General features: G+C 48.7%; 1 protein-coding gene across 1 annotated transcript in view; it reads right to left on the bottom strand.

Moving 5' to 3' along the window:
- The window catches only part of GTF2IRD1 (GTF2I repeat domain containing 1), a 50,973-nt gene extending 31,434 nt beyond the window's left edge, over positions 1–19,539 (bottom strand). Inside the window, exons 1-10 of the mRNA XM_058817712.1 lie at positions 19,417–19,539; positions 17,248–17,389; positions 14,162–14,308; positions 10,463–10,646; positions 8,654–8,970; positions 7,444–7,533; positions 6,530–6,613; positions 4,960–5,143; positions 3,708–3,733; positions 1,050–1,170 (exon numbers count right to left, since the gene is read on the bottom strand). Of these exons, the coding sequence (XP_058673695.1) occupies positions 1,050–1,170; positions 3,708–3,733; positions 4,960–5,143; positions 6,530–6,613; positions 7,444–7,533; positions 8,654–8,970; positions 10,463–10,646; positions 14,162–14,308; positions 17,248–17,389; positions 19,417–19,539 (1,418 nt within the window). The remainder of the gene's footprint in view (positions 1–1,049; positions 1,171–3,707; positions 3,734–4,959; positions 5,144–6,529; positions 6,614–7,443; positions 7,534–8,653; positions 8,971–10,462; positions 10,647–14,161; positions 14,309–17,247; positions 17,390–19,416) is intronic.
- Positions 19,540–23,350: the final 3,811 nt, after the last annotated feature.

Below are 23,350 nucleotides of genomic sequence, written 5' to 3' on the forward strand. Positions count from 1 at the left end.
CTGCTGCCCCGCCTCTCTTCCTTAAAGTGATTTTAGAGGCTAAATTACACCTTGCTTCCACTGAGTTAAGAATTAAGGAAACTGGGCTATAAAGAGACAAACAGCTCCTGGATTTCCCAGTCTGGGTTGGAAAGCTGTATGCTATGTGATAATTGCTCCACAGGTGCTGCCAGCATGTTTTGGACCTGTCTAGCTCATGGCACAGCTGTCACAGAAAGAGGTATTCCCATAAAATATCTCCTGCCCTGCTGGACTGTATAAGCCCATCTTCATTAAATGTTAGGCTCCTTGTGAGCTTTCTAAACAAGCAACACTTAATGAGCAGGATGTTGTTACAGTGTGGGCTGAGGGTAAATCCTTTAGGTCATGCATTAACACCAGAGAGAATTCCAGCAGATAATCCCAGGCATGGCCCTCATTTCATCAGCTTTGCTCAAAATTAATAATTCCAAACTTTTGGCTTGCAAAAAGATGGGGCTGCTTGCCCTCCTCCTGTGCTAACTGACTACCCCATTGCAGTGGGATTTTAGGGAGGTAGGAAAGCAGCACCAGTTGAGCCACTCACCTTCCCATTATGGATTTACAACACCTCCCAGATGCTCCAGCTTACTGATCACACTCATGGCACCCTCCTGCACACACTGTGTTGTCTTATACATCAAGAGTTTTATTACCATTATAGTGCAAGGATTCCATATCACACCTCCTTGATGTTTCTCACAGGCAGCTCCTCTAAGCACTGACTCTTCCTGGTCCTTGCAGTAGTCATTATCTGACTCCAGATCCCACCAATCCACTCTTTTGTACCACTGTTCCTATTGGCTACAGGTGTGGCCTGTTAAGATCAGGCCTGCTCCTAATCTTTAGTAATTGGTGCAGCTGCAACTCATTGGGGGATAAGATTACATTGTCTACCACCTTCATTTTCTACACTGTATCCCCCTACACCACTGGGCATTGCTGATGAACACATCAGGAACCTGCTGTGCACATTAATGACTCTCTGATGGATGTCACTTTACAGGGAACAGGACAGAAGTCCCACTTACCTGCTGTTGGCCTGAGAGGTCCCCCCCAGTTCCAGCGTGGCCCCACGGTGAGGCTCGGGGGAGATCTCCCGGGGAGGGCTGGAGGGCTCCAGCTTGGTTGGATCTTTGGTAAATTTGCTTCCTGTTGCCAGGTGTGCATGGTGGGTTTTGGGAGAAAAGCAAAACCAGGATTAGCAACTGGAGATGCCAGTGTTTCAGCTTGTTCCCCTCCTAGCCCCAGAGCTGAGGTCAGGGTAGGGGAGCAGGTTTTTAAGTGTCACCTGCTTGCAAAGATGCTGATTCCATGGGGTTTACATGTTAAAATATCAGCAGGACATTTGTTTAAATCTCTCCATAGCTATGAGTGTGCTGGGAAGCCCTGCCAGGAAAGAGCATCTCCAGAAAGGGCTGGCTGATAGGACAAGGGTTCCAGGAGGTAGGGACTAAGGTCAGAAAAGCCAGAAATATCCCCCTGCTCTAGAAGCAAGCCCTGAAGTGGGGAGAGCCCTGCCCCAAGGGAAGGGATGTGCTGCACTGGATGCCAGCTTGGCAAAACAGAGTAGCAGAGACACAGCCCTGTCTCACAGCTCCAAGCCCACCAAGCAGCAGGAGAAATCTCTGTCACAGTGACACAGAGAGGGACAGAAGCATCCTGCCACCATAAAACCTTCCTCTCTCCTTTCCCTGCTCCTCAGCAGCCTGAAAGGAGCTAAAATGAAGCCTCATCGATGACCTTGGAGATGGAAAGAGTAATCTGAAGGCAGAGTAGGAAATAAAATCAGGCAGGGAAGTGAGCAAAGAGCTGAAGAATGAGAGAGTGAGACTCCATTGTGAGGCTGCAGAAACCACAAGGTGTCTTGTTAAACAGCTGTTATCAAAGCCCTTTGCTGGTCTCAAAGCACCATTAGAGTATCCTCACCCTTCTAAAACATATTCCATCTATGGGAACCTGATACCAGTTTCCTTTTTGTTCCAGCCTGTGAGAAAGGGCAGGGCTCTGGCAGTAGGATCAGCAGAAACACAGAACCTTAAAAACACTATTTATCTACCGACAGTCCAAAAGGCTCCTTTTAATTTGTGCTTTCTATGAACCAAATCTTGTTCTTGCACCAGCACAGCCTGCCTGAAGCTGCTACCCAGGGGAGTAACAAAAATAGGTTTCCAAGCAGTGGTGGGTATTTTAATTAAAGGGTGAGCAAAACTTTATGGGGAAGCTTTGGGATACTTCACAAATGGCAACTTAAAATACAGCTCCACTCAGAAAATAATGTCTTTGCAGAAATGGCACCTCCTGACTCAGCAGTGAGGGTTTTTTTGCACAAGCTGATGTGCTGACACAAACCACAGAGTGCCAGGTTTAATGGGTTTTGCTTCTGGTAGCCCTGCAGGGAACTGTCAGGAGAGTGGGGCTGTCACCCACCTCAGTTCTGCAGGGTTTGCTTCCTCATCTCCAAATATCCACTTGCACCTGCCTACCATGTAACCCACAAGCCCAGAGCACAGGTCTGGAGCTGCACACGTACATGATGCCTCCCCTAGGTACCATGCAGGCATTATGCAGGGAAAATCCAAGCATCCCAAAACACAGCTCAGTGCTCCATCCCTTGGGGATGGGCTAGACCTTAAAGAAATCCTTTTTTTGAGGAAAAAAAGCCATTTCCAGCTTTAAACAAAGAAATTCCCCATGTAGGTGGGACCTCCTCCAGGTTCTGCTGGTGGCTCCAGCCTGGTTTGGGTGGCCCCAACCTCACCAGGCTCAGGGAGGACTCTCAGGGCTGGGGCTGAGTGGGGCAAGAGTGATAACCTGGCTGGCAGAGATATCTGGGAAAAAGGCATCTGGAGAGCTACCAGCATGTGCAGTTGGCAGCTCAGGGGGGGAAAAAAACAAAACACCACCCCAAAACATGTCTGTACTCGTGAGCCAAGCCCAGGCAATCCAGGACTCAGGTGTGATAAATCTGGAGGCAGTGCCATATTCCAGGTGTGTGTGAGGACACTGCTGCAGAGTGGGCTGAGTCTGACAGCATGGGTACCTGTCTCCTTGTATCTGCCAAGAAGCATTTATCATGGAATCACAGATTGGTTTGGGTCGAAAGAGACCTTAAACCATCTTCTTCCATCCCCTGCCATGGGCAGGGACACCTTCCACAATCTCAGATTGCTCCAAGCCCCATACAACCTGGCCTTGGACACTTCCAGGGATGGGGCAGCTGCAGCTTTTCTGGGAAACCTGTGCCAGAGCCTCACCACCCTCACAGTAAAGGATTTGTCTGGCTTCTCCAGCTCAGAGAAAAAAGAAGTAAAAACACAGAGCAAAGAAAGTCAAAGAAAGAATAATTTACCAGTGAGGAACACAGCAGTAATTTTCTTCCTCTTGAAATTACAGATATTGCCTCTGCTGTGGCTCAGCCTGATTCAAGAGCCAGCCCAGCCTCACACACCAGGAATTCTCACTCAAACCTTCACAACTCAATTTTTTAGGGGAGTACAGAGCTTGCACTGATCCCAGGCAAAGGCAATCTCAGCATGTCCTGGTGTAGGGCACAGACAAGGCTTCTCCTTCTCCTAACTGCATGTGTCCTGCACTTCCTCTGCTTACAGTGACATTATTTCAACTCTGCTTCTCTGGATAACCTTTTAATTTTGTGGGCAATAAATCAAAGGATTTTGAGAACATACCTGTAAAAATTCTTTCGTCAAACATCCTAGGAGAGAAGGAAAAAAAAAAAAAAGAATTAGAAATAGATGCTGCTAATGACTGAGTTGGAGGTTTAATTAATGAATAGCATTAAACCAAGTCAAACTAGTAATTTTTTTCATTCTCTAAAAATACTGAATGAATTTTTCAGCTAAAAAAAGGCCTTTTAGTGTGTTGTGCAGCCAAGCAACCTTATGGCATATGCTTTTTAACTAAAGCACCTCTAAATCTGCTTATAAGTCACTGTCTTAATTTAACTTATTAAATGAAGCTGCAATTAAATCAGGCTGGTTTTACAAAAAGAAACAGTGGGACCAAAGTAGCTGTTACTGGATCTTCAATTTCCAGTACAGACTATTGACCAGGATGTCACCTGTCTCCTGAATATTTTATTTTGGTGCTACCCAAACTTTGCTCATAGGAGCAAACTATGTCCAGGCCACATCCCACAGCTTGATCCAGCCTGGACAAAGCAGGACAAAGTGGCTTCTCTACCAACTGACATCAGGAAAGCTAATCCCTTTCAGGATGCCTGAATTCCAGCAGTGCTGGTGATTTTAGCCCCCTTGGGAGCCTTGTCCAGGGTTTTTCTGGGTTGTAGTTTCACACCTTTAGGCATAGAACAACACAAGCGCTGCACAGGCAGGGACTGGATAAATCAATGTATTATAGAGCAGGTTTTCCTGACAGAGAAGCAAAGAGAGGTTGCACAGCACAGTGATAACTAGGAATATATCCACTCCTCCTACCCAGTGGAAAGGCAGACACCTGGACACAGTGCCTGGCCTGCAGGTGATAGATTCTCATCACCAGATACAGAGGATGTGCACAAGTGATCAGTGAAAAACAAGGTGGAAGGGAATCCCTGTGAGAGTATGACTGTTCTTCCCTCCACCCAGGGGCATTGCTCCCTTCCACCAAATGGCACTGAAGGTGCTATAACCACCTTCAAATCTTTGGGGTGGGTGGCATTGGCAAAGTTTGGTGCCCATGATCACTTAAAACAGGGTGGCAGAGCGTGGGGGTCATCATGGTACAGCCAGTCCTGCCACATCCTTGCAGAAAGGGAGAGAGATGAAAACCAGAGGTTTGCAGGGGGAAAGAGCTGTCTTATGAAAAAGGGTGAAATGAGTTTTTGGTGCCAAAACAAGCCCTGTGAGTACGGAGGGAGCACAGCTCAAACCCCTGACACCCTTGAGCCACACGCTTCCTTCTGCTGTCCTTGCCACCCACCTTTTGATGACAAAATGGATGTTGTGCCTCTCCTCCAGGATCCTTTTGAGCTTGGGGACCCCATAGGTGCAAGGTCTTTTGAAAGGGATTTTGTCTGGGATGCCAATGATCTCCACTGCCTCGGGGTCACAGGCAATCTTCCTGTATGGCACAGGGACCATGTGGTCCAACCCCAAGGCTTCAGCTGCAAGATGAACACATGGCTTTCATTTACACAAGTGCTTTGTCTTTTACAGTGCTAAAACAAAGGTGTGAGGGCTTGAACTCAAGTAGAGCAAATGTTTTCTGCCTTCTTCTGTGCTTGTCCCAGAAAGTGAGCCCCAGGAGCAGCTCTTCCATGGAAATGGGACAAAAAGGAAAGCAGCAGTAAACACAGCTAAGTGTCTTCCAAAACTTCCAGACGTGCCCAGCGATGCACAAGTCAGGAGTGAGCTGGCCCAAATATAATTCCCAAACTCCTTGTGACCCACCCCAGCAGGTTTGTGAGCTCCATGATTCACAAGCTGCACAGCATGTGGAATCATAAAATTGTTAATGTTGGAAAAACCTTCTAAGATTGATTCCAGCTTTTAACCCAGCAGCAGCATGTTCACCAAATCATGTCCCCAAGTGCCAGGTCCATAAGCTTTTTGGAACATTTCAAGGAATGGTGACTCCATCACTACCCTGGGCAGCCTTTGCCAGTGCATGACCATCTTTTCAGTGAAGAGATTTTCCCCAGTGTCCAATCTAAACCTTCCCTGGAGCAGCCTGAAGCAATTCCCTTTAATTCTATCACTTGTCATCTGGGAGAAGAAACTGAGTCCCACCTGGCTACAGCCTCCTTCAGCTAATTGTAGGGAGTGGGAAGATCCCCCCTGAGCCTCCTTTTCTGCAGGCTGAGCCCCCACAGCTCCCTCAGCTGCTCCTCATCAGGCTCTGCTCCAGACTTTCCTAAGCTCTGTTACCTTTTGGACACACTCTGGCACCACATCTATAAATCACATGTTAAAGGCTTGTCTCAAACCCATATACAACTCACAGGTGACACAGCACTCATCTCCAGCCCATCTGTAACTAACAAATTACACAGCCTGATAGGGATGGCACAGCTGAAGCACCCACCAGACTCAAGTAATTCCCAAGCTTCTACCTGCCCAAATGCCCAGGAGCTGCACCAAAAGCACTGCCCATGGCAAAGGGAGCACCAACAACATAGGCAAGCCATGCAAATGGAAAAAAAAGCAGCTGAAACAACAACTACCTTCTTTTTACCTGCCACATGTATGTGAAAGGGCCACATGCCACCCCTCCTGGTGCCCAAGTGCTATGATCCAGCATGCCACGCTCCCAGACAGGGCTGTTTTACAGCCCAGTTATAAATTCCTTGACTGTGGTGTGGGGCTCCAAACAGAAATATTGACATAACCTTCAGAAGACTGGGAGCTGCTGAGCTAAATGTGTTAGGAAGAGCAGGGAGCTCTAGCATATGGCTTCTGCTGCTGTGTTAGGGAACAAAAATGATTGCTATATAATGATATGCAATCCACAAGCACTGCAGATGCATAATGGGATATTAACTCCTACTCACCATATCTGCTGTTAAAAAGAATTTGCACGCACTCCCTAAGGGTGTTGATGTCTTCAGTTTCTTTTATAAAACTGTCCCACTTATCTATCAAAACAAAATACAAGAAATAAGAAACTTCCATATGGTTCATACACAGCAGATGCACTTTTCTCCTGCAAAGTGCTGCGAAGCAGGAACAAGACTTCAAAAATTATTTCCCTGCTCCTGAGAGAATTTTGCCAGGCTGGCAGATAAGGTCTTGGTTTCTCCAACCCCTGACCTAAGCACGCTCCTTGGCACATGCAGATTCCTAAGAAATGACCCCATAAAATTTCTCAGCCCTGGAATGAAAGACCCTCATGGACAGAGCCAACTTCACCTGGAATGAACCCTTGAAAGGTACAGCCCTTTCACAAGTGGATCTTTTCTGTCTTCTCCTCTTTTCCAACCTTCCCACCCATATTTTTTTCTCCTCTTCAAGGCAGGCAGGGGTTTTAGGCTGCATTTCCCTTGGGTGCAGTGGAGGTAAGGAAATGGCAGTCTCCTCCCCACTGCTGATCCCCCCAGGCACTGCTGCAGAATCCCACTGGGACGAGTAGCTTTCAGTCATTTGGAAATAATGCCAAGTTTTCAGCAGGAATGTACTGTTTGCAGCTGGGGCAAAACAGCCTCTCCCAAAGCCATGCCTTGGTTCCCTGTGCAGAAAGCAGAGATGGGAATTCCTAGCCAGCCAGCAGTGCTCAAGGACCACTAACAGCATCTTGGAATGGCAGGGATGGACTGGAGCAGAGATGGTTCCAATGTGATTAATCCCCTCCAGCACTGCCAGGTCCCTGCAGAGCATGGAGAGGGCTGGCAGACTGCTGGAGAGAGATGTGGTGAGGGGAAACCTTGAATTCAGGAAAGCTGCCTTAGTGCTGGAGCAGGACACAGACCTGTCTTGTCATGGACGATGGAGAAGAGGATGCGCTTGGATGAGTGCACATTCTGGATCAGGGGACCCCCGGAGACTGATGATTTCTGTCCTGGACAAGAGGGGAGACAAGGAGAAAGGGCTGATGAGAGCCTGACCAGTGCTCCAGACACCACAACAAGACCCTGAGTGCTGTCCCCTGCCACCCCTTCTGTCCCTCCTCCATGCACCCTGGGCCTGTGACACCTGAGACGAGAAAGGGCTGATGAGAGCCTGACCAGTGCTCCAGACACCACAACAACACCCTGAGTGCTGTCCCCTGCCACCCCTTCTGTTTGTCCTCCATGCACCCTGGCCTGTGACACCTGGGTGTGGTGCTGGCCAGATCAACCCCTGCCATTCCCATTCCCTTTTGGGGAGATGCCCTTCTGGCCTGGTGGTGCAGCCCCTGTCATTTTGGGGCAAAACAGAGGTGTGCCTGCCACTTGGGGCAAAAAAAAAAGCCATTACCAGCTTCAGACAAAGAAATCTCCTATGTAGGTGGGACCCCCTCTGGGTTCTGCTGGTTCTGCCAGAAACAGGCATACCTCTGGTTTTGCCCCAAATAGAGAGGTGTGCCTGTCACTTGGGGTAAAAACAGAGATGTGCCCTGACACTTGGGGCAAAACCAGAGGTGTGCCCTACCACTTGGTGTAGGGGGATAGGGGATAGAACATAGAATGTAATCTTACCCCCTAAAGAATTGCAGCTGAGCCAATTACTAAGGTTTAGGAGCAGGCCTGATGTTAACAGGCTGCAGCTGTAGCCAATAAGAAGAATGTTATAAAAGAGAGGGTTGGGTGGTTGGGGGGAGTTGAAGTCAGTTGGCTGCTGTGAGGACAAGGTCAGTGCCTAGAGGAGCTGCCTACAAGAAACATCAAGGAGGTACAAAGCTCCAACAATATGGAGCCCTTGCAATGTAATGACAATAGAATTCTTGCACTATAAGACAACAACTTGGGGCAAAAACCAAAGGTGTGCCTGCCACTTGGGGCAAAACCAAAGGTGTGCCCTGCCATTTGCAAGCACCAAGGGAAGGCCTGTGGCAGTGCAACATGGCAGGGGCTCTGCTCACTCCCACACAGGCCCAGCTCTAGGCTGGTTTTCATCCCAGGAATTCCAACACCCTCTAGCAAAGCCAGGGCCGGGCAGTGCCCCGGGCCCTGAGGGGAGAGCACACTCCAGGCTATTACCACAGCAGTCGCTGTACTCCTGTGAGGAAGGCACCTTCAGCTCTGCTGCCGGCCGGCCCAGCAGCGCCTCGCCCGCCGCCGCCGTGGGCCCGGGCAGGCCCGAGGATGCCTCCTGCTTGAGGTCGATGGCGACGGGGCCGGGCAGAGAGACGCCGTAGAGGAAGTTGGTGATGGCAATGGCTGAGGGGGCGTCCTGCGAGCTGGGTTTGGCCACGGGGCCGTTGTTGGCACCAGAGTCCCGGCTGCCCTTGGAGGCGAGGGAGGAACAAGTTAACTCGATGTTGGGGTTGGGCTCTCGGCTGGGCTCATCTGCTGGCCTGAGGGGAAGGAAGGGAGAAGAGGAGGGAAAAACAGGTTCCTTTGAGCCCATGGCAGTGCTAAGGTGCAATAAGCAAGGATTTGGATGGGGAAGAAGAGCCATGCCTGAGAAGGTGGGACACCACCAGCTGCCAGGCTTTTTGTTGAGGAGCACCATTACAGGAGACCATTAGAGCACCTCTCCTATTTGGAAAGCTGAGAGAGTTGAGATTGTCCACTCTGAAGAAGAGAAGGTTCTGGGGAGAACATACTCTGGCCTTCCATTACCCAAAGGTACTGGAGGGCTGGAAAGGGACTTTTGACAAAGGCAGGGAGTTACAGGACAGTGGGGAATGGTGTCAAACTGAAAGAGGGCTGGTTTGGATTAGGTATTAGGAAGAAATTCTTCCCTGTGTGGGTGGTGAGGCCCTGCCACAGGTTGCCCAGGGAAGCTGTGGCTGCCCCATCCCTGGAAGTGTTCAAGGCCAGGCTGGATGGGGCTTGGAGCAACCTGGGATAGTGGAAAGCATCCCTGATCACAGCAGGGCTTGGAACAAGATGGTCTTTAAGATCCCTTCCAACCCAAACCATTCTATAGTTCTGTTCTGTGATTCACAAGTTACATCCATCAAACTCCTGAGCATCTTCAGGCACCTAAATGGTTCTTGTCTTCTTTAAGTGGAGCTGGTTAGTCAAAGCTGGTTAGTTCAGAGCATATTTTTTAGCTAGGACCAAGCTGCATAGCTCCATGCCCAGTGCATTTAAGGGGTAAAACCTTTTATGACCACAATCACTTGGCTCCATTACCTATGCCAGCCCCCAGCACCCATGGCACATTCAAGGGGGAGCTCAGTCAGCCTGCAAATGAGTTTCAGACTGAAGAAACCAATGTGCTCCACATGAGACAGGGAGCCACAAGCTCACAGACAGCACAAATTCTGCGTGTCCTACTTTTAGCTGTCTCAGCCTGATTTTCCAGAAGCATCAAGCCTTTAGAGGAGGTATTTGGTCATGCTCAGCATTTTTCTGAATGGATCTGAGGTGCTGCCAGCAAGGCAAATGCAGGGGAAATGCACCTAAAACTACTGAACCCCTTGCATAAATGTGGCCAAAAGGGGGAGTTTGCTCTGCTGCAGTCCCCCACTTCCCTCCTTGCCTGGCATTAAAAAACCCATTTCAGCCTGGGAAGACACTTGCAGCATTTACCCTGGAAATCCCTCTGGAGACAGAAAGCACTTAGCTTACCGCAGTGGAAATTTTGGCAGAGGCACATAAAAAGATGCAGTTAATGTGCATGTTTACACACACTTTTTATAGAAATGAGCCCTGAAATCGACTCAAGCCCCCCAACACGAACAAATCTCTGTGCAAGGCTGGATTTGGCATGGCTGGACCCAGGTCTGTGGGTCCTGAGGAGAAGCTGGGATATGAAAGGGACCCTCCTGGCCTGTGCCACCATCCCAAGGGCTCGCTGCTCTCCTGCTACTTGGAGGTCCCCAAAATTAAAATTACCTTTTTAGCCTGAAGCGGATGCTGTGGCTGTGCTCTAGGATGGCCATCAGGGATTTCACATCATACTCCAGGGGTTTCTTAAAGCTGATTCCCTCAGGCAAGCCAGTCACTGCCAGCAAGCCTGGCTCTTTCAGGAACCTCTCGTAGGGCAAAGGGACCACGCTGCTCTTCCCCATGGCTTCACCTGGGGAGGGGACAGAGTTACACACTGACAAACACCCTGTGCCCCTCACCATGGCTGAGCTGGGCTGGAGCACTAAATAGAAGAGCAAGAAATACCAACAGGATCACTTGGAGAAAAAACCCATTCCTACCTTCACACTTAGCATGCAAGGCACTCCAATTCCTTTCTAAAAGCACTAATTAATAAAAAGCTCATAAAAGCCAATAAACAGATGTCTCATCATTCAGGTTTCACAGCAGAATCCTCAGTTGGGGTCACTTGGCACAAGCCTACCCCTGGGAGTGCCCAGCCATATGCCAGTGAGGTACATGGCCATCAGCAGGGTGGGAGGGAGCCAAGGGCTGACAAAGAAGGCAGAGGAGCTCACAATGATTTTTATCTCATGCTTACTGAGATATTCTGGGAACCTCATTTCAAGTCAGTTTTCTTATTTTACCTCCTGGAAGAACGGAAAACAGTTTGATTGCTGTTACTGTCAAGCAGCTTTGATTCACTTTGACAGACAAGGAAAAAAAGCAAACCCAACAATCTCCCTCCATCCCACTATTCACAGACAGCTTGAACATTGACACATTTGACTGCACAGTCCCCTCCAGCTGCCCAGAACTCTCACCTGCTCCCTTCAACACTGGCAACACAGTCCCACCATGTGCCTCTGGCTCCATTTTACCTCTGCCACCAAAATCTCCCTAAGGAGTCAGGTACAAATTGCTTTTCCTTCCCTTGTAGCAGCATTGCCAATATATAGGGATTTTCTAAACCAGATAAATAGCCTGTGTGCCCAGACCAGGGCTGTCCTGCTATACTTTGCAGGCAAAACACCATCACAAAAACAGCCTGCTCTGAAGGATTTCAAAACCCTCAAGCCACTCTCTGGGGAAAAATTACTTTGGAAACCAACCCAAGCCACTGTGATCAATAAACATGGTGCTGAAAGCATGAAGCACAAGAAACAGCCATGCAGAAATGCAACCTGGCTGGCAAAGCAGTGTCCAGATGCAGAACATCTGGTGGCACGATACAGTGCTTGCACCTTCATCTCCAGGCTGGGGGCAGACAGAGAAGGTTACAGGACCTTTAAGTTGTTGAGGGATTTTATACTGTGGATTTGCTTTCCAATCTTTTTTTATTCCCTTCTTCTTAAAAAAACCCAAAAGATCTTACAGAAATACTGCAAATCTTAGGACTCTGCCAGCAAGTCCTTGCTAAAAGTGATTTCTTCACCATGTCCTTTGAAGGAATGCATTATAACTAACAATGTGCAACTTGCACGGGCCATTAAGGCTTCTTATAGGGAGGATTGATAATATTTTAATTAAGCAAATAACCAAAGTTTTAAAATAAGCCTTTGAACCATGACACCATGAGTTTACTTTCTGCAAGCTGACAGTTTCCCTGCCCCAATGTGCAGCTCTCCACCTCCCTTCATCACCTCTCTTCATGATTGGGAGAAGCTCCCAATGTCCACAGTGGCTCCTTATCAACCCAATGCTCAAGAAATCCCCAAACATGTTTTTATGGGGACTGTGTTATTGTCAAGGTGACCTTCAGAAGCCTTGCACTGCTGCACAGAGACTCATGGTTTGGCCAAAGAGACAATAATCATCATTAATGCCTGTTTAATAGAAGCCACTGGTAATCAGTCATCCTGTTGGTGCAGAGATTACCAGGCTCTGGAGGGAATCTTTTTGACTGAGCATTTTAAAAGACTTTTTGTTTCCAATCCTTATTGATGAAAGGATAAAAAAAAAAAACCCTAAGAATTGTAATTGTTAAACTCTCACAGTCCTCTCAGTGTTACAAACAGAATCACCCTGGGGCATCTGCTGTCTCCTGTGTATTTCTCCCCACTCAACCAGGAGAGGCCTTTGCCAGTGGGAATGAAGGGAGGGGAGCAGCAGCTTTGTCAGGTTTCACCACAGAGAGGTTCAAGGATGGAAACAGCTGACATTACTGAAGCAGCAGCAGAAAGAAAGGCAGAATTACACCCAGTGCCAAAGCCAAAACTGCTGTCCCAGGGATGCTGGGCAGAGGACACGGCCAATGTGTCCCCACACACCTCCATACACCTTGAAACTGTAAAAAGCCTTACTAATCATCCAATGGATGGGCTGCCTTGTTTATAAAGCCCATGCAGATGCACCCTGATCAAGCTTTTCTAATGCAATTATGTATTTATTGTGCGTCAGATTTTAATAATTCACATATTCCCAAGAGGACAGCAAAGTTTGGCACTGTACCTGCAGCAGGACAATGAGACCTGCAGCTTGGAGCAGCAAAAAACACCCTCCTCATTCTGTTCCCTTGGTTCTTCTGCACCATCCCTTCCTTCATCCTTGGGCCCAGCCTTTGGAAGGCAGCAATAGGATCTGATTGCTCCCATTAATGGGAATATTGCCTCTAAGTCCTTTAAGTGGCTTCAGAAAAATTTCAGTGACTCTCTGTCCCAGGGGAGAAGAGATGCCAGCTCCCTTTTCCTGTCTGTGAAGCTTGTGGAAGATGCCAGCAACAGCCAGCAGCAGCAAATCCTGCATGTGAGCCCAGTGTGGCTGGGGGCAGCTCCTGTTGTGTGGGAATGCCCATTCCCAGGTCACATCCACAACCAGGGGCACTCAGGGAGCCCTGCACAGCCCCAGCAGGGCTCTACATGAATCTCAGATGGTGATGGGGAGCCAGAAACAAACAAACACCCAGTTCTGCAGCTGGTCCAGCCACAGGGCCTGCACTCCCTAAAGCATCACACAGAACTAACACAACCTCTCAGCAGCATGGGGGAATAACTGGGGCTCTGTTTTCCCAAGCCAGTTTTGCTTCTCCTACCCTGACTAGCACAGCTGCCAGGGGATGAGCCAGCAGCATGACCACTACTGCCAGCCACTCCATAGGGGTTCCAGTGCATCCTTGTCAGTGAGAAGAAGGTGCTGCAGCTGCTCAAGCCACTGCAGATTGGGCCTGGAAGGAGCTCTGCAACCCACTGGGTTCCATACCAGCAGCCATATGGTCATCTATATTTAATTGCAAAAGCTTTATTGCTGGGGATGATGCATGTGCTGGAGCGGCACCACCTCGTCTCTGGAAGTTGGGGCTGCAGGGCCACATGCTAGAAAATCATCTGTTTTCTTCTTAAATAGACTTGCCAGGGAAAAGAGAATGAATCTGAAGATCTCCAACACAGGGCTATGAAAGCTGCTGTGGATGCAGTGGCAGGGATAAAGGTGTGCATGGAAATCACATCAGAGGCTTCCCCTGGTCAGGGGACACAAAGGATGCTTCATTCAGCACAGGGATTTTTTTGGCTCAGTTTGGGGCTCTGGAAAATGAAGAAGCAGTGGCCAAACCCCATCTCAATGCAGTGCTAACTCTGTACAGGAGCACATTTCACCATTTCACCAGGCACCTGCTCCCACACCGAGGAGCTGGCCTGGCATGAAAGCCACAGCTGGTGGCAGTGCTGGGCAGCTCAGTGAGCCCCAGGGACATTCCATATCCCCAAAGGGAAGCATGAAGGTTCTTACTATAAAGCACATCAAACACTTCCTCTACCATCTTCCTGAGGAGGTACACATCTGATCCCTGGTCCGGAGACACCCTGAGCACCCTTTGCCCGCACTCCTTTGCCTTCTTCTGCACCTCTGCGTCCTGCTCCTTCCTCTGCTGGATTCCTGAGGGGGAGAGGAGAAAACAGGAGTCACTGTGGTGACAATGCAAGTGTCCCAGCCCTCATACCCACCTCAGCCCCTAGCTTGGATGATCCCAGCAGCCCCAACATGCAGGGAAAGGTACTGGCAATAGGCAGTGGTGCCAGCACTCATCCGGTGCCTGCCCCCTTTTCCCTGGCTTTTCCCACTCAGCCAGACTGAAACAGTTATGACTAATTGGGCAGTCCATTTCTAGTCTCTGGTTTCAATCTGCTTAGCCTTCAATCTCTCAGGAAAAGAAAATCCGCCTTTCTTCGAGGCTTTTTTACCCTTCAGCATCACATAGCTCAGTAATACCAGCTATTTCCTGCTAATTTCCCCCATTAAACCTCAAATAAAGCATATCTTCAGCATTGACTTCTTTGCATCTCTAAATGCACAGAAAATTAAACACTACAAATGTATTATTGCTGTTCTATCCACAGTAATTTGCAAGGGATTTTCGGTGACAAAGGACTAATTCCTTCATCATCCTCGACAGACTCCTACTGGCAGTCAGGCCTGGATACTGCCTGGGTGCTCAAGGAGCTCACAGATCCTCCTGTGGAAAAAGTCCATGGCTGGGACATCACAGGGAGTGCTCAAGAGCAACATGGGACACACACAGAACTGGACACAGCAAAGTAAACAGCCATGCCACCCCTGGAAAGCTCCACATGCCTCCCACAGCATGGCAAAACAGGCCCTGGAAAACTTTTTTGGGATGTTTTACCAAGGTAGTGAAATGCATCTGCATCATCCAAGTGCTGCCTCTCCCTCCTCCACTGACATTTATTCTGATCACTGTCAGTTCCCCCCTGCATCATGAGAGGCAGGACCAGAGGCTCAGATAAAGGAGGCTGCTCTGTGTCCCAGAGAGATAAGAGGCTTCTTACATCTCCAAGTGATGTCTGCTTTAGATTAATTCCCATCTTTCTAATAGTGCAGCAAGAAATCAGAGGCACTTCCAGGGATATTTTCCACTGTGTGCCAGTTGTAAGGGCTTTATGGAGTGGAGTTGAGTCTGGGCCTGTATAATTCAAGACAGAGTTATCACATTTCTCCCTGTCTGCAGCATCATCCCCTTTACTCAAACCCCATCCTCAAGATTGCTGTTTTCAACCAGACATGACTATTTCTTTTTGACAAAAGTATAAATGAAACCAAAGAGAGGGGAATCAGGATCTAGTGCCAGGTGCTTTGCCCCTGCACAGCAGTAGGGCATCAACCAGGATGTATCATGGAATCAGAGAACAAGTTTGGGTCAAAAGAGACCTTAAATCCCATCTGATTCCACTCCCCTGCCATGGGCAGACACCTTCCACTACACCACATTGCTCCAAGCCCTGTTCAGCTTGGCCTTCAACACTTCCAGAGATGGAGCAGCTGCAGCTTCTCTGGGCAACCAATCCAAATAGCTCCTAACACCCAAAAGAAGAATTCCTTACTAACACCTAACCTAAATCTCTCCCATTTTAGTTTAAAATTATTATTCTCCCTTGTTCTATTCATTATCTGCCTGGGCAAAAAGTCACTCTCCCTCTTTTTTATAAGTCCCCCTTAGGACTGGAAGGGGCTCTCAGGATTCTCTTCTCCAGACTGAAGAACCTCTCTCAGCCTGAGGAAACACAAGGGAGTTCCCTCCCTTTGGCCACCCCATTGCCATCTACATCTTGAGGGTGGTGGGAAGGCAGAGCTGCCCATGAATGTAGAAAACATCTCCCAAATGCCTCCTGTCCTGCAGAACATAGGGGAGGATAACTAACCAGGATGTGAGAGGATGGAATAGTAGAGTTGGCCAGCAGCTGCCCAGGGCAGCAGGATGAGGGGCTGGGCAGAGCCATGGCAGAGAGCTGCTCCTGTAGAGCCATGCACTGATCAACCCAGCGACCTGGGCAGCTTCAGGTGTCACCAGAGCAAACCCTTCCTGAACAATCTCTCCAATGGATTAAGCACCCATGTGGTTTCTGTCAACACCATGTATTTCTCTCCACTGACATCCCACCATAGAACAGATTTGGGTCTGGTGTCCTCAGCACCACCAAAACCAGATCCCATTCCAGTTTCTACACTGAGTGAGGAAAGCAGAAGTTAGCATGCTGGGGATGATGCTGTCTAAGAAACAAGGTCCACATTCACAGAATGGCTCCCACCCTCCCTTCAGCTCCCAGACTGTTTTTTGGAAACTGGCAGAGGTACAGAGCTGGGACAGAAGGTCTGCAACACACAGGTATCCCTGAGACCCTTGGTGAATCTGATCTGAGACTGGGGGAACACAGCACCTGTTCAAGATATCCTGTCACCACTGTTCATCCCTCAAAAACACAAGCAGCTCCACAACAACAACCAATCCATTCCTGTTTTTCCAAAACCAGGAAAAAAAGCCTTGGACCAAGAAAATCTTTCTGCTCCTGGGAGGATCACCAGGACAAACTATTTCTGCTAAGTCCTCAAAAACCACTGCTGGAGGCTAACAGCAGCAGGGCAGCAGAGCAGCCATCCAGCCCTGAGCCACCTCAGGGTTGCTTCAGGAGAGAAAACGAAGGAAGGGAAGGGAAGGGAAGGGAAGGGAAGGGAAGGGAAGGGAAGGGAAGGGAAGGGAAGGGAAGGGAAGGGAAGGGAAGGGAAGGGAAGGGAAGGGAAGGGAAGGGAAGGGAAGGGAAGGGAAGGGAAGGGAAGGGAAGGGAAGGGAAGGGAAGGGAAGGGAAGGGAAGGGAAGGGAAGGGAAGGGAAGGGAAGGGAAGGGAAGGGAAGGGGCTCTGGCTGCAGCTCCCTCCCAATTCCTCCATCACTTCAAACACCCCTCATCCCCACGGACTGACAGACAGCACTGCAGTGCCCACTTTGTGCTCAGTACGAGTCACAGCTGGCACAGCTGGAGCTCCAACCTTGGCATGGGAGATGGTGCAGGTGCAGATACTCACTGCAAAACTTCTGGAAGTCAGCCTGAAGCTCCTTGCGGGCGCTGAGGAAGACCCTTCCCTTCTCAGTGCCCAGCACGAAGGCGCTCTCCTCGTGCACGGCGATGCAGGCGACCTCCGCGTTCAGCTTGGACAGCGCCGAGCACTGTTGGAGGCACCAGGTCAGCACAGCACAGCTGGGGCAGCTCCTTCCCACTCCTCCTTCCCATCCCTGCCATCTCCCAGTGGGTTTTATCCTTCCCATCAAAAAGATCCTCCCATCAAAAGCAGTGTTCTGGTTTGTGTCAGAATTTCATGGGTTTACGGCGTCACCTAAAAAATTTTGGTGACTTTACAGCTCTACAAAAATACCCAGCTGGAAAACAAGAGCTATTTACCCATCGTTTTATTTCACTTCTTCCTAGCCTAAAAATAAACATTTTATTGCATTTCTTTAAAAGAAAACATTCCTGTAAAAAAAAAAAATCTAACAAAAAACCCACACCACAACCGATAACAATTTGCATTTTTCCACCAGCTCTAATGGAATAAGGAACACGGGAATCTTATTTCAGCTGCAGAACACTAATATGGTCAAAGTCCAGATTAGTGGAACGATTCTTCTTGTACAGTTATGCAAAACAACAAAGAGATGGAAAAAACTTCTTCCATTAATCCATTTTATTTAACATGCCCTTCCTGCTCTACATAATACACATGTATATTAATTTTTATTAGTATTTTTTATATTATAATAGTTACTCAGTGCTAGCAGCCTGAGTCATATTCCTATAGCTACAGCACTGGTGCTAGGTAGATGCTATCCCCAGGTCATCATTTAAATGGGTAAAAAAGGGGGAATTTTCCCAGCATCAGCCCTGGTTAGGCACATCAACAACCCCACAGAGGAGCTGGAGGATGCTGGCAGCCAGGGAGGGAGCAGGAGAGCAGGGCAGTTACATGGACCAACCCACCTAAGCTACCTCCAGCTCCCTGCACACACCTGCAATGAGCTTCACTTGTGTGGGCTTAAACCAGCTTCTCTGCTGGGTCATTTTACCTCCTGCTCACCTGCTTCAAGGAGACATTGAATCAAATCCCACAAAACAGATATTTTTAAGAATCCTCCTTTCAAAACCCAGTTGCAAAGACAAGTATTTTGCTCAAAAAGTCCAACACTCAAAAAATAAACACAAAAACTAAGGTGTGTGAGATTTGGGTGCAGAACAAATCCAAACCCTAAGCCTGCTTGGTGACATGCATGTGGCCCTGTGGTTTATTTACCAGGCAGCTCAGTGAGCACAGAGCCTGCCACTCTGAAGGGCTGGGATAAAGGCTGAATTTCAGGAGCAGCTTGGCTCCCTGGCCCCTGTGTAAGTTCCTAACAAGGACTGCATAATAATGAATATTCGTTAAGAAGCCAAACTATGGTAACATAATTTGTTGTACAGGATGGCAAGTATATAAATCATCAAAGCTGCTTGGGGTGTGTAGGCTCCAGGGAACCTGCTCCTTAGTGAGGTGGTGATGTCAAAGAGAAGGAAATTGGTATTAATGAAAAAACCTCTACCTGCATAGAGAGGAAAACATATCCTAGATAAATGCATTACATATGACTTGACTTTAAAAAGAGAGAGCTATTTAGCACATCTCATTGCATTAGACATTTGTTACTACACATCCTCTTTCCCTTATTGATCACATTCACAGTTAAAAATAAGATTAGCTCTGGTCCATGAGACTTAATCCAGACAGTTATCTTGTTTATGTAAGCACGGCTGACTTAGGCAAGGCTTCCACTGGGAATTCTACGTCAAAAGATATGAAAGTTATTTTCTTTGTTCTCAGAGATAAAAAGCCATTGTTCTGCTGTTGTGTAAATGCTCACGGTAACATTGGTAAAACAGCAAGAAAAAAAAAGCCAACCACCCTTCAGCCAGTTGATACCAACATAAATATTAATGGGAAAACAATACACATCTGAGATTAACTTGTGCTGACTTTATGATCCTTATGGCTGTCAGGGCAGGAAAGGGTTTTTATTTCTCAGCAGTTCCCTGGGCTTTCCAGCAGCAGAAGAGAGCGGGATGAGCTCACCAGGCATCGTGTGCCAGCCCTGCACCCAGACAGCCTTGCTAAATGGAGGCCAAAGGAGGGAGGGGGATGGGGACAGGGGTGCCACCAGCCTCTTACCATGGAGTCTAAGGCAGACACTAAGCTGGTGATGATTTCGTCTCTCTGGGGAAAAACCATATTCCATTGGTCAGCTCTGGAGGTGGGGAGTGTCACATCTAAAGGCTTCCCTGCCAAGGCCATATTCACCTGAAAATAGAAAAAAAAAATGAAAGAGCTGTGTATCACTGTTAGTAACAGAGAGCTGGAGCTGAGCACCACCAGAGAAACTTCACTTCCGTTGTGTGGTACAGGAGCAATGCTGGCACAGGAACACAGGGGAAACTGAGGCACGCAGAGAGGCCACAGCAGCCTGAGCCCCACAATCCCCATGAGTCCTTTGCTAAAGGCAGATAACTGCAGGAGCTGTGAGCTGTAATCAAACCCTGGAGCCAATGCTGTGTGCACCAGCAGCGGCCAGATCACCTCTGCATTTGGAGCTCACCCTCGAGGAGATGCCACCACCATGGGAGCAGCTGCATGGTGGGACACCCCAGATTGCAGCCTGTGGCCATGCAAGGCAGAGGATGTGGTGCTGAAGTGGGCACAGAGCACTCTGATGGCAGCTGTGAGCAGGGGGTGATGGCTTTGTCCCCACAAAGACACCGTGCTGACTGTCCTTGTGCCTCCTGCTCTAAATCCTGGGCAAGAGGAGAGCCTGCCACCCAAAGTGTCCCTGAAACAGGTCAAAGTCACACAGTGCTCTGAGATGCAGCTCATGGCAAGGGATTCCCTAATGAAATCACCCCACTCTGCAGCTCTTGTGTCAGGGGGAACAGGACAAGATGTAGTGCAGAGACCACATACCTGAAAAAAGGCTCAGCCCAGAATCTCCATCCCCCAGAGCCAAATGGGATAAAATGCTGTGACCCAGCCACAAGTGCAGCAGCAGCACCAGGCTTCTGCACCTCAGTGTTCATGTCTCATCTCTACTCATGGTAATCCCAGTGCTGCAGGAACACTGAGGCAAGGTGTCACCCCCAAAACACCCATGCTGGGACACCCACACTCGAGACAGCACCACCCCCAGCACCCAAAACATCCCTCCCAGCTACCACCCCTCCATCTGCAGGGCACTGTTGCAGCACCCAGCCTTAGTCCTGCCAATAAAGGGCAGCAAGTTAGCTCATAAACCACTTGAACCAGATCATAAATCATGTGCTCACAAATGGATGAAGGAGGCTAGAGAATCCCTAACAGGGCTGGATGGGCAGAAGGTGGGGAATATAGATGAAGCTGCCTGCACATAACTCAATTTACCATTCAGTCGATAACCACAGCTGCCCAGCCTCACTGAAAACACAGCTTAAAGGCAACAGCAAATCCCCAAATTCACCTTCCTGCCCTACTTTGCACCTGTGCCCAAGCAGAAGGGATTTGAATGCAAAGCAGAGCTGTGCTGCCCCGTGAAATTGGGGAAATGGTGGAGTTTGGCCCAAAATAACAAGCTCCCCCAAACTGGCATTTCTGCAGGTGCCTGAGTACACACATGTTAGGAAAGAATCACAGAATGGTTTGGGTTGGAGGGGATTTAAAGCCCATCTCATTCCTACCCCCTGCCATGGCAGGGACACCTTCCACAGTCCCAGGTTGCTCCAAGCCCATCCAACCTGTCCTTGAACACTTCCTGGGTGGGACACACACAACTGCTCTGGACAAACTTTTATAAGGGTCTGCAATAAGCTAATGAAGAGGAGAGAGAAATCCCATTAACCAATAATGACTGAATTTCAGGAATTGCTCTGGATGAGCCCTCCAGGTTTTTCCCCATGTTGCCAGCTCCTGAAAGCAGCCAAGCAATGCTGGGGCTCCACTGGCACCTGCAGATGGCAGAGCTGGAACCTCAGCCACACTAACAACCATCCAGGAAAATCCTTTTCCACCCATCTGACACTTTCTAACAAAGCTGATGGGCATCTCCTCCATGATAATCTTGGGGGGAAGGAACCTGGCCTAAATAGGCATCAGGAAATAAAGCAGGAAACTGAACATATGGTCCTGCAGCTGGGCACAGACCCCAGGTGTCCCCTGATGGGGACAGGTCTCTGCCAGGCACCTCCAGCTTTACCATCACAGCAACACCAGGAAGCTCTGCTCCAGCCCTGCAGCTTGTGCATGCAAGGGTGGACAGACAGACAGACAGACAGGAGCCCATTCATCTGCAAGCTCCCAAGCAGCTCTGCAGGAGCAAGGAACTTGGAATTCCCTATTTTCATGGATGCTGGGCTAATAAGAGGTGCCTTGTTGCAGTTGGCACAAAACAGGGAGGTGCTGGTGGTGCCACCAAGCTGAGCTGGGCACAGCCACTGCCCTGCTCCAGGGAGCATCACTCCCTTCCTCACTCCCCCAAGAACTTGCTTAGAAAACAGCAAATTTTACTTTTAAAAACAGCAAAGTTTTGGATGCCTGTACATGTTTCTGAGTGCCCTATTTATTACTAAATATGTCTGTTGTCACATGGACATTCTGCTGCCTTCTAGCAGCATTTTGGAGAAGCAATCCCTGCCTTGGTGGGGCTGGTTGCATCCACTCAGAGAGCTGCACCAACCTGCTCAGCCATGGCCTCCCACAGGAATCAGCACTTCCAGGGAAGAGATGCTCCTCTCTTGGCTGCAAAAAGCAAAGCCACAAGCTGGGTCTGGCTGCAGAGAGGGAACCAATAGGAAATGCAGGGATAACATCAGTGGGAAATGGGGCAAGGTACCTGCATCCCCTTCCTGTCCTGCAGGAGACTGGAACAGAAAGAATCCCTTTCTCCTGGCTGATTGTTTAATAAGTACAGCAAGAATCACTCAAGAAGAAAAAAAAGAAACAAAACATAACAAAAAGATGACTCAAGTAACACAATGGGATTTTAAGGGATGGGGGGGACAATATTCCAGTAAAGCTTTTAATCATTTGTGGTCACAAAGAGCATGACAGTGGATTTAAGGAAGGGTGGAATAAAAGGGAGGAAAGAAAACTTCACCAGCAAGTGCTAGGCTTATTTAAATCAAATTAAGACACAGGGCTTGAAGTTGTTTGTCTAATTAAAGGGAAAGTCCTCTTTAGGAAAACTAGGGTAAACCATTCTTACAGCACTTCAGGCTGGCAGCAGGGAGCAGGGTGGGCAGGGTGGGTGCAGAGCAGCCTGTCCTACTGAAACCCCACTCTGGGACACCCCCAAAGGGTTGGTGTCACCTTCCCCAGGGGTCCTGCTCCTGGGACACCCCATCACACCTCTGCAAACTGAGCCTCAACCCCAGGAGCAATGGGGACCACTGCTCAAGGACCATCACACCACTGTCACGGGGCCAAAGCAAATATTTGCACATTGTTTTAACATTGTTTAGGGTTTTTTGTTAAAAAAAGTTATCAAATTTTATTATTTTTAAATTATTTCTCATCCACAAAGTAATCTCAGGTGAACAGGGTGCTGTGCAACAGCTGGCACAGGATGTCATCTCCTGCTTGGCTCTTACAACATCTCCCTTGATAATCCTGGGAAAGATTAGAAACTTGGCCCCGGGGCAGTTTCACTCATGAATCACCTGTGCTGCAGCAAAGGGAAAACCAGGCAGGCTCATGAACTCCTGGGGAATGGGCCAGGGCCCCCCAGCCCTGCACCCACAGCAGCCACATCCCCTCACCAGCCCCTCTAATGTTTCCATGGAGCAGCTGGGGAAAAAAAAAAAAAGAAAAAAAAAAGAGGAAAGAAGAAAACTGACCATTGCACTGGTCCTGCCCACAGTTCCACACAATAGTGGCAGGAAATTATCCACTTATTCATTTTTCCAGGAAAATTCTAGCTGTTGCCTCAGTGGTTCTGATGAGATGGTGGGAGGCCCAAATGAACCGAACCCAGTTCCAGCAAAATAAAAAAATATATATACATTATAATTATATTATCTTAGGTGCCTGGTGAGCTGGAGCCATTTGAGCAAAAAGCCCTGGAAACCCCAGCAAGGGCAAAAGC

The sequence above is a fragment of the Ammospiza caudacuta genome, chromosome 20 (assembly GCF_027887145.1).
Source record: "Ammospiza caudacuta isolate bAmmCau1 chromosome 20, bAmmCau1.pri, whole genome shotgun sequence".
Lineage (NCBI taxonomy): Eukaryota > Metazoa > Chordata > Aves > Passeriformes > Passerellidae > Ammospiza > Ammospiza caudacuta.